General features: G+C 34.0%; 3 protein-coding genes across 4 annotated transcripts; 2 read left to right on the top strand and 1 right to left on the bottom strand.

Annotated features, from left to right (window-relative positions):
* The first annotated feature begins 116 nt into the window (after window positions 1-116).
* Window positions 117-3691, top strand: LOC106667629 (isovaleryl-CoA dehydrogenase, mitochondrial). The gene is made up of 9 exons (XM_014395695.2): window positions 117-314; window positions 1845-1934; window positions 2001-2222; window positions 2275-2436; window positions 2494-2659; window positions 2718-2811; window positions 3140-3230; window positions 3292-3460; window positions 3517-3691. The coding sequence occupies exons 1-9, from the start codon at window positions 183-185 to the stop codon at window positions 3651-3653; spliced, it is 1263 nt and encodes a 420-aa protein (XP_014251181.1). The 5' UTR covers window positions 117-182; the 3' UTR covers window positions 3654-3691.
* Window positions 3692-3740: 49 nt separating this feature from the next.
* LOC106667630 (leucine-rich repeat protein 1) lies at window positions 3741-6575 on the bottom strand. The gene is made up of 6 exons (XM_014395697.2): window positions 6244-6575; window positions 5886-6182; window positions 5588-5824; window positions 5415-5527; window positions 5168-5347; window positions 3741-4011 (listed from the first exon to the last, which is right to left on the bottom strand). Exons 1-6 carry the CDS (start codon window positions 6409-6411, stop codon window positions 3783-3785), a joined length of 1224 nt encoding a protein of 407 aa, XP_014251183.1. The 5' UTR covers window positions 6412-6575; the 3' UTR covers window positions 3741-3782.
* Window positions 6576-8108: 1533 nt separating this feature from the next.
* On the top strand, window positions 8109-9467 carry LOC106667573 (c-Myc-binding protein). Of its 2 annotated transcripts, none has more exons than XM_014395610.2 (3): window positions 8109-8401; window positions 8971-9092; window positions 9152-9422. In XM_014395610.2, the coding sequence occupies exons 1-3, from the start codon at window positions 8387-8389 to the stop codon at window positions 9348-9350; spliced, it is 336 nt and encodes a 111-aa protein (XP_014251096.1). In that variant the 5' UTR covers window positions 8109-8386; the 3' UTR covers window positions 9351-9422. The 2 variants fall into 2 exon arrangements, with proteins under 2 accessions (XP_014251096.1, XP_014251097.1); XM_014395611.2 differs by lacking the exon at window positions 8109-8401 and adding an exon at window positions 8613-8705 and having other exon boundaries at window positions 9152-9467.
* The last annotated feature ends 3078 nt before the right edge of the window (window positions 9468-12545 follow it).

The following is a 12545-nucleotide window of genomic DNA, read 5'->3' as shown; positions in this document are numbered from 1 at the left end:
AAAATATTCGTTAGAATTATCTCTTTTTCAAACGCAATTTTATCTTGGGACAGGTTTTAGATATGACCTTGATTATAAAATCCCTACTCTTCTTGTAGGCCCTCATTTCTCCCCTCTAACAGACAACCGGCCACAATTTGCCACTTTGGATCCCAGTAAACTTATTGACATCATCAGTTAGTATGTCCCTTTCCAGGTCTCTGTCCAAATGGGGGAGTTTGCTACGGCATGTCCCAAAATGCCAACAGCGCCATGCATCACAGTATTACCCCATTGATGAGAGCATTTTCGGCCTGACCGAAGAACAACAGCAGGTAAAGCACCGTTGCAGGGAGAGCCGTTCGGGTTGAATTAATTTGTTATATGACCAGGTCAGGCCAATTAATAGATAAAGAATGACGTCAATTATATTATAACGTTAATAATTTTATAGACTTATCTCAAGGTCATTCAATAGCCACCAGATTTTGGCTTGAGTGAAATTTAATTGAATAATGACACAATTATATATATTTTTTGTGGGATTTCTTTGACCTGTGGCGAAAAGTATAAACAATTCTTCTACATCATAAATTGTTAAATCGCATATATAGCCTACTTATCATCAATCATCATCCATATTTTTATAATGCAATTAATAAGTTCAGTAATAAAAAATGAAGTTTAATATGTGTATAATATGTTGGTTGAGGACCACAGTTGCCAGGTGGTTAGACGCCGGCTAAACTCTTGGCTCATAGACCCTGTGTTCAGGGGTTCAATACCCACCATCACACCTGGCTTTTTTTCATGTACTATCCCCCCAAAAAAATTGTGTACGCATATATCTATCTAATGATGTCTCCTCTGGTTAATACACAAGTTTTATGAACCATAAAAAATTAAAATAAACATGTTGATACTGAACATTGTAATTAACATGTTTTACTATAGTGAATTAATTAAAAAATACTATTATAATTTTTTTTAAGTGTTTGCACTTCAATTTTTTCCTATGAAAGTTGATAACAATATACACATTACTCAGCAGAAATTTAGTCTGATAGAATGTGCTGAGAGTCACAAACTGTAAAAATCTGTTCATTTCCAGTGGGCAGAACTATCTGTAGTGTTCTAAATTTAAACCTTTATGCTACATGTTCGACAGAGTAGTGAAATCTCGTTAAAGTGAATAGGTGGTAGTGCTATAAATCGTGAGAATGTATTGGCTCTCTTAGTGGTATTTATTTTAATTCTTCCCTTTTTGGACCAAACATTGAGGCACTGCAAATGGATTTGTAGTTTTCTGTATGAGGTGACTGGATCTTTATGCTAAAGATTGCTGTGAAATGATGGCTGTATTGTCAGCAAAAGTGTAAAGAATTGTTTCTGAAAGGATAGGAATTAGCTAAAGAAACTGTCAGTTCTGCTGTAAAAACACTGTTGAGTACAGCCAGAGAAAATTAAAATTCACAAAGGCCTGTCCTGGTCGTTTTTTCATCCCCAGAGTGGAATCGGATCATAAGAAATATTTAAGGATGAGACCAATCAGAGTGGAGTTGAGAAAATAATTGTTTTAAGAAGATTAAATTCCTTTATTAAATATTTGTTTATATTTGTAGATGAATCAACTCTGATCATCCTGGTCCACTAATTCCCGCTCAGATGTGTTTTACCCATTTGATTTTACCCATCCCACCATCTTCTCTAGTTATGCTGTTTAAGAAAATCATCAATAGGTAAACCAGGATAGTCAGAGTTGATCAAGTTTATCACTATTAAGATTGCAAGTAATTTTTCATGATCAAACATCATAATAAACTATCAATATGGTTAATGCATAAGTTGTATATATATGTTTACAGTTAAGACAGAGCATATTTCAGTTGGCGCAAAAGGAATTAGCACCAAAAGCAGCAGAGATCGATAGGGATGATTATTTCAAAGGAATGAAGGTAAGGGATTTATTTAATGTATAAACAAATATAAAGGGACGTTTTCAATTTGACAAAGAAAACTAGGAGTTTTGGAAACAACTGGGTCAACTCGGAGCGCTCGGTATTACTGTTGAACCAGAGTATGGAGGTAGTGGTGGAGGCTACTTAGACCATGTGATATTAATGGAAGAAATATCAAGGGCTTCTGCTGCTGTTGCACTTAGCTATGGTGCCCATTCCAACCTCTGCGTCAACCAGATACGAAAAAATGGTACTGAAGAACAAAAGATGAAATATCTACCTAAGGTGAGACTCCGCTTTTGAAATAAATTTAAATAATTTTAATCCTTTGGTTTAGCTTTGTTCAGGTGAGCACATTGGAGCATTGGCCATGTCTGAAGCTGGATCAGGTTCCCACGTCGTTTCAATGAAATTAAGAGCCGAGAAAGACGGCAACAGCTACATTCTCAATGGGACAAAATTCTGGATAACAAATGGATCTGACGCCGATGTCCTAGTTGTAAGTGTAAAAACATTAAAACAGCAAAATCCATTTTAACATTTCTCCTGTCTTCAGGTGTACGCAAAGACAGACAAAAATACCAAGAAACCACAGCACGGTGTTTCGGCATTCATCGTAGAGAAAACCATGCCAGGTTTCAAAATTGCTCAAAAATTAAATAAATTAGGTATGAGAGGATCAAGTACAGCTGAGCTTGTATTTGAAGATTGTAGAGTACCAGGTATTTTATCACTATTAATTTCTTTTTAAACAACTACTTGAAAACTATTTAATTGCAGAGGAAAATATGTTGGGTGCTTTAAATAAAGGCATTTATGTGTTGTTCAGTGGCTTGGACTTAGAAAGGCTCGTCTTAAGTGGTGGCCCGTTAGGGTATGTTGTTACATTGATCATTAATAAAAAAAATAAAAATGTGTCAGTTTTTCTTTTGGGTTATGCTACTGTCATAAAGTGTTAAGTTCAGTGCTGTGTAGACGTGTCAAATATGTAGAGGTCTGTCAGCTGATCGTCGATGATCATTCTGCTCAGCCTACCTCACTGGTTTTGTCTGCCAGGTGTATTTCAGGATTTCTCTATGATAGGTGCTGAAACACATAGGCATGACAAAATCAGCGAGAAAAGGCAGAACAGGCAGATGATAGTTATGATAAATTTATGTGAAATGTTGAGAACTTTTGCTTGATAAAAAAAATGTTTACAGTATAATGCAATCTTGTTGTGACGTCGCATTTGAATATGTACACACAAGGAAACAGTTTGACCAGCCAATCGGCCTATTTCAACTAATGCAGGTAATGTGTAACACCTCAAACCCCTGAACAATCTTATAAATAGGAATTTGAATATTTTCAGGGTAAAATAGCAGAGATGTATACAAATTTGAGTGCGAGCAGAAGTTATGTTTACAATGTTGCAAGAGCTTGCGACAAAGGCCACAACAACAGAAAAGACTGTGCTGGCGTTTTGATGTTCTCCGCAGAAGCCGCTACGAAAGTCGCTCTAGAATCTATTCAATGTTTAGGTAAATTTATTTAATTTTTATTACTTTGTTACAGCAATAAAAAAATTTTCAAACAGGTGGCAATGGTTATATAAATGATAATCCAACTGGAAGATTTCTCCGTGACGCTAAACTCTATGAAATAGGAGCAGGAACCAGCGAAATAAGAAGACTTGTAATTGGGAGGACGATAAATGAGGAATACCTCAAATAATGTCTAAATATTTAATAAACGAAATCATATTTTCTAAACTGTTTATTTATTGATATAAATTAATTTAATCACACTACACATTAAAAATTATCAGTCAATTTTTTTATTAATTACACACACATTGGTAATTTATGCTAACATGAGTCTCCGGTAACATCTAAGAGAACACGATCTTATCGCCATTGGAAATGTGTTCAGATTATTTTCATAAACAACAGTCGAAGATATTTTTCTCAAGCCAAAAGTGATCACCGCATGAGGCTTTATCGGGTAGGTGGAAGTACCGCAAACACAGTACATTGCGTTTTCGAGATACATGATTAATTCCCTGGGCAATGTTTCTTCAGTGTACTCTGCCCTACAAAACAGCATAACTCAATGTAAGAGAAAAATAATAATTGATCATTCCAACTTTGTCCGATTAATCTTCATGAAATAGTTTTCTTCTAAATTTTATACAAAAGTTGATAAGGGTTAGATCTGCTAGTATGCTGACAATGTTTTTGTATTTTTGTTTCGAAAGTTGAAACAATATAAAAGTTATGTACACACCCAATCTGTAGGGTAATGTACATTTCACCATAGACCCACCCACACATTCACTTTTCTCTCACTCAACTGATTTTGGTATAACATAAAAAGTAATAAAAACATTCATTCAGTGCAATATAACTAACCTTAATTAAGTACCCCTACGTCTACCATAGACAAACCGATTTACTCAAACCCTCACACTAATAAATACATACTAGATAGGAAAAACCACATGTGGAAAGCAAACACTTCAGGTATCCAATCAAATTTTGGCTGTCATCACTGCTGTGTCTTAGAATGGCAGATATCCATGGACAAACCATACCTTGCTCTGTGCCCAACTTACTTCCCCCCCCCATGGATACCAGGAACTGGAGGAGTTCCCTGTACAGCTTATTGTACTTTATCCCTGGTTCCATTTTTTGAGGGGCTCGTAACAGAAGTGTGAATTTGAGCCCTCAGTGTGCCGGTGTTCTTCCATCGAAGAAACTTATTTTTGAAGGGGGTTGGGACCAAATTCAGGGTCGCTGAGATATGATTCCGCTCCTTCCATTGAGGAGTGCCGTGTCAATTTCTTTCAATTAGGGCCACCGGTCCCCTTATGCATCAGAAAAAATTCACAGGCGACGGTGGGGATCAAACCCACAACCGCAGGATCTAGTAGCCAAGAGTCTGACGCCTTAACCACTCGGCTACCACCCCCCAACTCACCGTACCAATAAGTATTTGGTAGAGCAACAACCGACTTTAAGGAATTATCAGGCAAGTATGACCTATATTTTAAATAATTTTGTCATCGATCATCCTGGTCTACCGATCCTCACTTATTTCTACATCTATATTTGATGGGTATGTATTCGACTGGCAAATAAAATAAATATGATTCTGAATTGTAACTGGTGGACAGTGAAAAAAGTTTTATCAGGGGCAGGGGCGATTAGCCACAAAATAATCAATAAAATTTATTTTTTATTATTTACCTTGTCTGGACAACTACAGATGCGGCAAGATCTAGAAGACTATGTTGGCCTACATTCCCCGTAAATTCTTCAATTCCGTATGAACAGCCTTCATTCCCACTGACATCGATATTTTTCAGAGACAAAAACTGAAAACTCGCCGGGAGCCATCTCAATTTATTATTTGCTAATATTAAATTGCTAAAAATTTTTATCAACATATTAATTTATTTTATAAATTTCTTAATTATTTAATTAATATAATTACTTTAAATTTGTAAGCTTTCCTAATGAATTTGGTACACGAGACAACTCATTGTCGCCTAAATTGAGATAAGACAAGTTTTTAAATCTACAAATTTCACTTGGCAAGTATTTAAGCTGAAAAAAAAAAATGTATAAAGCAAAAGTATTTAACTATTTTTTGTAAAAATCAAACACCTTATTGTCGCAAAGATTCAAATGTGTTAGGTTCTTTTGTAAATATTTCCCTTTTATCCAGCTCCAATCGTTGGACAAGCCAAATTCATTTTTCCGTAGATGCAATTGCTTTAGATTCGGAAGTAGCTCTATCTGTGATGGAAGGGTTTGCAAGCAGTTACCTTCAAGCATTAAAACGGTAAGATCTTGCAGCCGAAGTATCCTGTTGTCAATTTTTTTTATTCCACAGTTAGTAATCTGTAAGATGAAATTGTATAGCACTTTTTTTTTCAATGTTAAGTTTAAACAAAAACTATACTTCGATTTTCTCAAGAGACCTGGGATACCCTTCAGACCCGGGTAACTTTTCCCGACAACTGACTGACAATTTGGTCTTAGGGAAAACGACAGCTTTCTTCTCTTTTGCCAGATTAGGAAGAGGCAATGCACTTTTGGATCCGCCCTTTTCGGCGAATTTCATCAGAACGGAGAGAAATCTTTCGAGCTGGTTTGTGTGCGCTTTGATTCTCAAGTCGATCGCTGGCTCTTTTAGTCTTATAGTCGCTTTCCCTTGGTTCAGATACTTTGTGAACACAGTTAAAATGTTTTCTTCCACCTTTAAAATAAATAAAAAAATCTTGAATTGAGTGACAGTTTCTTCCATTTGAAACTTTTACCTGATATTTGACCCCCACTTGGTTGGTCCTAGTCTGCAGATAAATGTACACGGCCCCTTTGCCGAACATACGTCCGATTACCAACAAAGTACGTTCTGGTCTTTTTTGGTTGAAATTCAAAAGTGGCAGGACCCTGTTGTAAATCTGGACATTGGCGGTGAGCCGCATTTTCCAAACGATGTTCGAATAAATATAACTAATAAATATAAATAATAAATCAAAGGTGGCCGATTTCGTTATTGGCAAGTCGAAAGCCTTTAGAAATATCTGGATAAGACATTAGAGTGTAAGACTATGACTTTCCTTTTAACTGTAAACATAACAGTTAACAGAACTCTAGGTCGTTTCCCGCCAAACCACACTAACTACTAATTTCCCGCCGATTAGTGCTATTTTTTAAAAAGTTTGTTCTGTTTACCGTAACAAATATAATTTTCGTACATTTGAATGTTAAAAATTTTAATAATAATTAAATAATACACTGTGTAAATTTCTTTATTTTTTAATAATAAGGATCATAAGAAAAGTTGGAGAAAAAACAGATATACAGACAAAAACACGCAGGCACACAAATTCTGTCTTGAAATATAAAGAAACAACTGAGAGAGAGATAAAGAGTGAGGAGAGGAGAAGGTGAAATAGAAAGAAAGTACAAGGAAAATAGGTAGGTAAGTTAGAAATAAATAATAGAAAGAAAGTGAGTGAGAGGGTATGGCAAGGGTGTAACAGAAAGAACGTAAAAAGCGAGGAAAATAGATAGATAAGTTTGTTGGAAATAAATAAAAGACAATGTGTGAAAGACAGATAGAGTGAGAGAGAAAAATGTGAAACAAAAGAACGTGCGAGGGAAATAGGTAGGCAAGTTCGTTAGAAAATAAAAGAAGAGAGAAAGAGAGTGAGTGAGAAAAAGAGGAAGAGGGAGGGAGAGAGAGAGAGAGAGAGAGAGAGAGAGAGAGAGAGAGAGAAGAGGATGAAACAGAAAGAACGTACAAGGAAAATAGGTAGGTAAGTAAGAAATAAATAGAAGAGAGACAGATAGAGTGAGAGAGACGAAGGTGAAACAAAAGAACGTGCGAGGAAAATAGGTAGGCAAGTTCGTTAGAAAATAAAAGAAGAGAAAGAGAGAGAGGAAGGAAGAGAGAGAGAGAGAGAGAGAGAAGAGGGAAGAGGGTGAAACAGAAAGAACGTACGAGGAAAATTGGTAGATAAGTTTGTTAGAAATAAATAGAAGATAGTGTGTGAGAAACAGATAGACTGAGAGAGATGAGCGTTAAACAGAAACCACGTACGAGGAAATAGGTAGGTAAGCTAGTTAACAATTAAAACAAGAAAGATAGAGAGTGAAGGAGAGTGAGTGTGCGAAGGGGGAAACAGAAAGATGTACCTACGAGTAAAATAGGTCGGTAAGTTAACTGAAATAAATTACAAATAAAAGAAATAGTGAGTGAGTGAGAGGGTAAGTGTGTGAGTGTGTGAGAGACAGTGAGGGTGAAAGACAAATTAGGGAGTTTGGCAGAACACTCTATACTAGATTTTATGTTACATAAATTCTTTTTTTAGGCTAAATTAAACAAAAGTCACCAATAATAGACAGCAAAAACCAATAAAATCCTCAGTATTATTGTCAGGATCTTTTATTTTAGAAATATGTACAACTAAAACATTTCGTTTGAGCCAAAGAGTTAATTTGAAAAATGGCGGATATTTCTACAGCATCAAATTTAAATGACAAAATGAAATATCGTGTTTAGTTTGAAATAAAGAGATATTTTTTATGACAATAAATTGCGTTGTTTTTTTTTATTGTTTTGTTTATTAAAGTTTGACCCGTCTTTAGAATCGAGGCGCAGCCCAGCGACACTGCCAAGTGATAAGATAAATTTCATTTCTGCTGTAATTCAAGATTGTTGTTGTTAAATATTTCATGTTTCCTTTGTTTATCATCGATTAGACGACGTTAATACCACAGTTAATCCTATTATATCAACACCGAATATTATGTGCGTGTTGTTAAATGTTAAAAACAGACTTTAAAATAAATAATCAGTTGTAGTTTGACTTCAAGCAGCACACAGAAATTTTTTTTCACTCATAAAAAATATTATAACAAAAAAAAAGTTAAAAAATATAATATCAACAAAAAATGACTACGTATAGGGTGAGTGTCTTTAATAATTCAAGGGTATTGTAGTTCAATGTAACATTTACAAGATTTGTGAACAATTGGGTTGATACATTATCTCAGTTTTTGAACTTTGCTTGCAATCAATGTTGGGTTTGTTGGTAGAAAGTCTGATAAAGTAAACTATTAGCTCAGATAAAATGCTATTTATTCAGGGAAAGACTGGCCCCCCTAACCATTTAAAAAGAAACGATGTAAAATAATTTGACCAGTTCACATTGAATTCTTAAGTTAAGTATTTCGTTTAACGATTTCCAGACAGTTCGTTACGATGGAATTGGTAAATGGATTAACACAGTTTATCTCATCAGCTCGATCGCCTCTGATCATCCTTGGTTGGTACATCAAAAATTTCTATAATTTAAAAAAAGTCTATTACTGATATGACACTGAAAACCAGCAAGAACAGGAAAGGATGATCAGAGATGATAGAACTGCAATATAAAACATTGCGTCTGTGAAATAGATTTATTTGAAAAAAGTCAAAACAGCATAACATTTATGATTTACATATTGTTACATATAGATTTTATTGTTTTTAACAGCCAATCGATTCTAAGAGGGAAGAGTTCCGGAAGTATCTAGAAAGAGCTGGTGTGATGGATGCTCTCACGAAAGCACTCGTGCTTTTGTATGAAGAACCCGACAAGCCTGAAGATGCTTTGGAGTAAATATACTGCATGCCTGTTATTATTCACATATTTATTTATTTTTTAAAAAATTTAGCTTCATAAGAACCAGCCTTGGAGACAAGAGGCCGAATGCAGCGGAGATTGATGCCATGAGATTTGAACTTCAAGAGGCGCAGAACAGAGTCAAAGAGCTCGAGCGTGAAATAGCAATTCTAAAAGGCGAGGAACTTCCAGATGAAAACGAAGATGAGGCGAAAGCCTTTGATGAAGCACCTTCTGAAGTCAAGCCCTAAAACTATAAATGTGAACTAACAAAACAAAAAAAAAAACCAACAAAAAAAAACCAAAAGTGCCTTGATGCTCAAGACTAGATTGTTTTCCTCTCATTTTTTTTTTTTTTAGTACCAAAAGGTCCAAAGTTCTTAACTTATTATTTTTTAGTTTAGGAGTGACAAAGTTAACATTTTTAAGTTCAATTAGTAATAAATAAATATCAATCTCATTTTCAGTGTTAATTTTATTTACTTTTAAAGATTAAATTCTTAATTTATTCTTGTAAAGTTATAAGGTTCAGGATTATATTCTTCACTATAAGAGAATCCAAGCTGTAAGTAAAGTTTGATATAATCTGTGTAATTAAATAGTAAAATCGTACAATATTGAGATAAGTTCTGCAAGTTGATAATATGGTTTGATTGGAGACAATCAAATGATAAATATAATAGTGTGAGATATTTTGTCAAGGTCAACTAGGTGATGAACTTGTGGTTTTATCTTTTCTGATCTCCCCAATCCATCTATTATATCAGATGCATTTTGGTGTAGTCCATTGATAAAAGGATTAATCACTAGAGCTATCAAGCTACACTACAATATTATTAAAAAAACAAGGCAAAAAATGGTTTAGAATTATCAATACTTTTGAAAAATTTACATGAAGGCTAACTGTTATCACATGTAAAACCAAAGGTTGGAAGGAATGTATAATTTTATCATTCCTGGCTTTAATCAAGATGGTATGCTGTAACTGTCAAGCCGGGGTGATCATAAATGATTGAGCTGTCATACAAGGACAAATTATTTAATACAAATTAATGCAAAATATAAAAATCAAACTTCAGGAACATAGTTTTACTTATACACGAACTCAATTGTATATTCTCATTGTATATAATATTTGTAATTACCCTGTAATGTCTGTAATAAAATTAAGAATTAGCAATATTAATTAAGGCTATAGTGTTGTGTTCTAACAAGGTACAGTGCCCTCACAGTAATCCAAACGAATTTTTACAAGGGAGGAATTGAATTACTGAAAAATTTGGATAGCAGTAGATACTAAAAATGCTTATGTAAAAAAAATCATTTAAAATTTTCTTAAAAGCCTTCCAATTTTCTCTGAATTTAAGGACAAACTCGGACTAGAAAATTACGATGACCAACAACAAAACGCTGTCAGAGAAGTAGTCAAAAAATGGGTGGTTCACAACTTTACAGGGAAACTGAGCGAATCGTTTAGAAGTAATTGTGCAAATAGGCACCCAAAAACTTTGCCAGAAGTCAGGAGACTCCTTCACAACCACTATCAGTACTTAAAACAAAGCAATCTTACAATACTAAATGCAACGTGACATCAAGTTGTTAATATAGCATCCAGTAATCAATAATTTTTAAATTACGGGCCGACATCTCAATTTAGAAGTTTCCAAAAGAACCGGTAAATTACAAACAAACTCATCACCAACAAAATACGTTTGCCCCTAAACAACAGATTCATTGGGCAAAAGATCCCCAACACCTACAAGCGTTTCACATGGGGTACTCAACAATATCCAATATTCAATAGTAACAATCAAAACTTTTTGCACAGCATGGATATAAATTAGTATAGTTAAATAATGTTGCTACTAACGGAAATTATTTAAATTCTACAGAAAATTCAGAAGACTCATAATTACTATGAATGCGACCCTAGAGAATTTTTTTTCAGAGGATATGGAAAAAAGGGAACTAAGTCGGCACCACTTTTAGAGGATGGAGAAAAATACCCGACGGTCACTTAAGTAATACTACCATACATATTATTTCCAAACAAAAATTTATAAATCCTCATCGGTACGGGTAATACAAAACATTTGTCAAGCCAAATATTGCTAAAACATATTTCAACAAAAAATTAAATTCAAACCATAATAATTCGAACAGCTCATGGATCATCTTTGGAGAAATGCCAGAACTCTCATAGATTGCTCCGAATTATTCAACTTTGATTCTCTCTAACTAAAATTAATGTTTTATTTTCATGACTATTTCAATTGGGCTGGACATTGTATAAAAGCTGCATACCCACAAAGAATTCAGAACAAACACGCTTAGCTCTTATGAATTTAAAAAATTTTTATTATCAAATACATAAATTGAACAACAGAAGAAATTTGCCCTTCATGTAATGTTCATTACAAGAGGGTTTTACAGTGCAATTGAACTGATCACGGCTGACAAATCAACACTGTATCGGCTACTGTGACCCTTTTTGCAAGCTGTACATAGATATGTAGTTACCATGTGCATATTAATAAAATAAATAAACAATACCCTTCTGTATACAATTAACAAAAGTTCATTTAATATCATAAATTACTGTTGTATTAGAAAATAATATGTGTTTTTCAATCTAGGGTAATGTTATATTGGCCATAATTTGATACAATGTATATATACTATGTGTTAATAATTTTTTTTTTGCTCAAATTAAATTACATAACTACAAAACACTATAAATGTGGTAGTCAATGTTAAAAATGCTACGCCTTTAGGGCAGACCAAAAAATTTTTGTTAGGTCTGAGGATGTAGCTGTAGGTAAATAGTCTCAGATCACCTTGATTTACTCTCATGATGAGGAATGTCCAACTTTTGACATTTATTTGCCAATGTTGATTTCTATGATGCGTGATTTACCAAATTTTCATGGTCAGTTCTGAATAGTACGGTTGGTAAAGAAAATATTTAATAGATTGACTGCATGAGGTGCATTCCTTCTGAGCACGTGGATTCTTGTTCTGGGCCTTCCCATTTTTACTTTCAATCTACTTCCTGGTACACAATTCCATTCGACATTCCTAGGGCCACATCACAAAAGGGCAAATTATCACTGGCTACAGTGAAGAAAAAAAAATTGTACTGCGTGATTTTGTGATAAACATGTAATTTGTTTTTCTGTGTTTGTTATTTTATTTAATTACATATCATTTTGTATGATTATTTAAAATAAAATAAAAATAATTTTAGAAAGTAGGAACGACTATTATTCAACTACCTCAACTATTATTCAACTATTCCAAATTAAACAAATTTTCAATTGCCTACCTCACTTACTTAGCAATGCAGGGGACATAAAATTTATTTCCCTTAGATAAATAAAATTTAAACAATCATTTACATTATTTTTAAGTACCAGAGAGTTATTTTATACCATGAAATAGGTTCC

Source organism: Cimex lectularius, unplaced genomic scaffold, assembly GCF_000648675.2.
Source record: "Cimex lectularius strain Harlan isolate CLEC.00 unplaced genomic scaffold, Clec_2.1 scaffold74, whole genome shotgun sequence".
NCBI lineage: Eukaryota > Metazoa > Arthropoda > Insecta > Hemiptera > Cimicidae > Cimex > Cimex lectularius.
The sequence above is the reverse complement of the archived record's forward strand: the minus strand, read 5'-3'. Positions and strand labels throughout refer to the sequence as shown.

Bases quoted from the DNA above. Each gene is read 5' to 3' on its own strand.
- LOC106667629 (XM_014395695.2), top strand. From the start codon at position 183: ATGTCCCTTTCCAGGTCTCTGTCCAAATGGGGGAGTTTGCTACGGCAT. The intron at 2,660-2,717 runs GTATTTTATCAC...ATTTAATTGCAG, and splicing joins TGAAGATTGTAGAGTACCAG to AGGAAAATATGTTGGGTGCT. The intron at 2,812-3,139 runs GTATGTTGTTAC...AAATGTTTACAG, and splicing joins TTAAGTGGTGGCCCGTTAGG to TATAATGCAATCTTGTTGTG.
- LOC106667630 (XM_014395697.2), bottom strand. From the start codon at position 6,411: ATGCGGCTCACCGCCAATGTCCAGATTTACAACAGGGTCCTGCCACTT. The intron at 6,183-6,243 runs GTAAAAGTTTCA...TTTATTTTAAAG, and splicing joins AAGTGGGGGTCAAATATCAG to GTGGAAGAAAACATTTTAAC. The intron at 5,528-5,587 runs GTGTTTGATTTT...TTTTTTTTTCAG, and splicing joins TGAATCTTTGCGACAATAAG to CTTAAATACTTGCCAAGTGA.
- LOC106667573 (XM_014395610.2), top strand. The intron at 9,093-9,151 runs GTAAATATACTG...TAAAAAATTTAG, and splicing joins AAGCCTGAAGATGCTTTGGA to CTTCATAAGAACCAGCCTTG.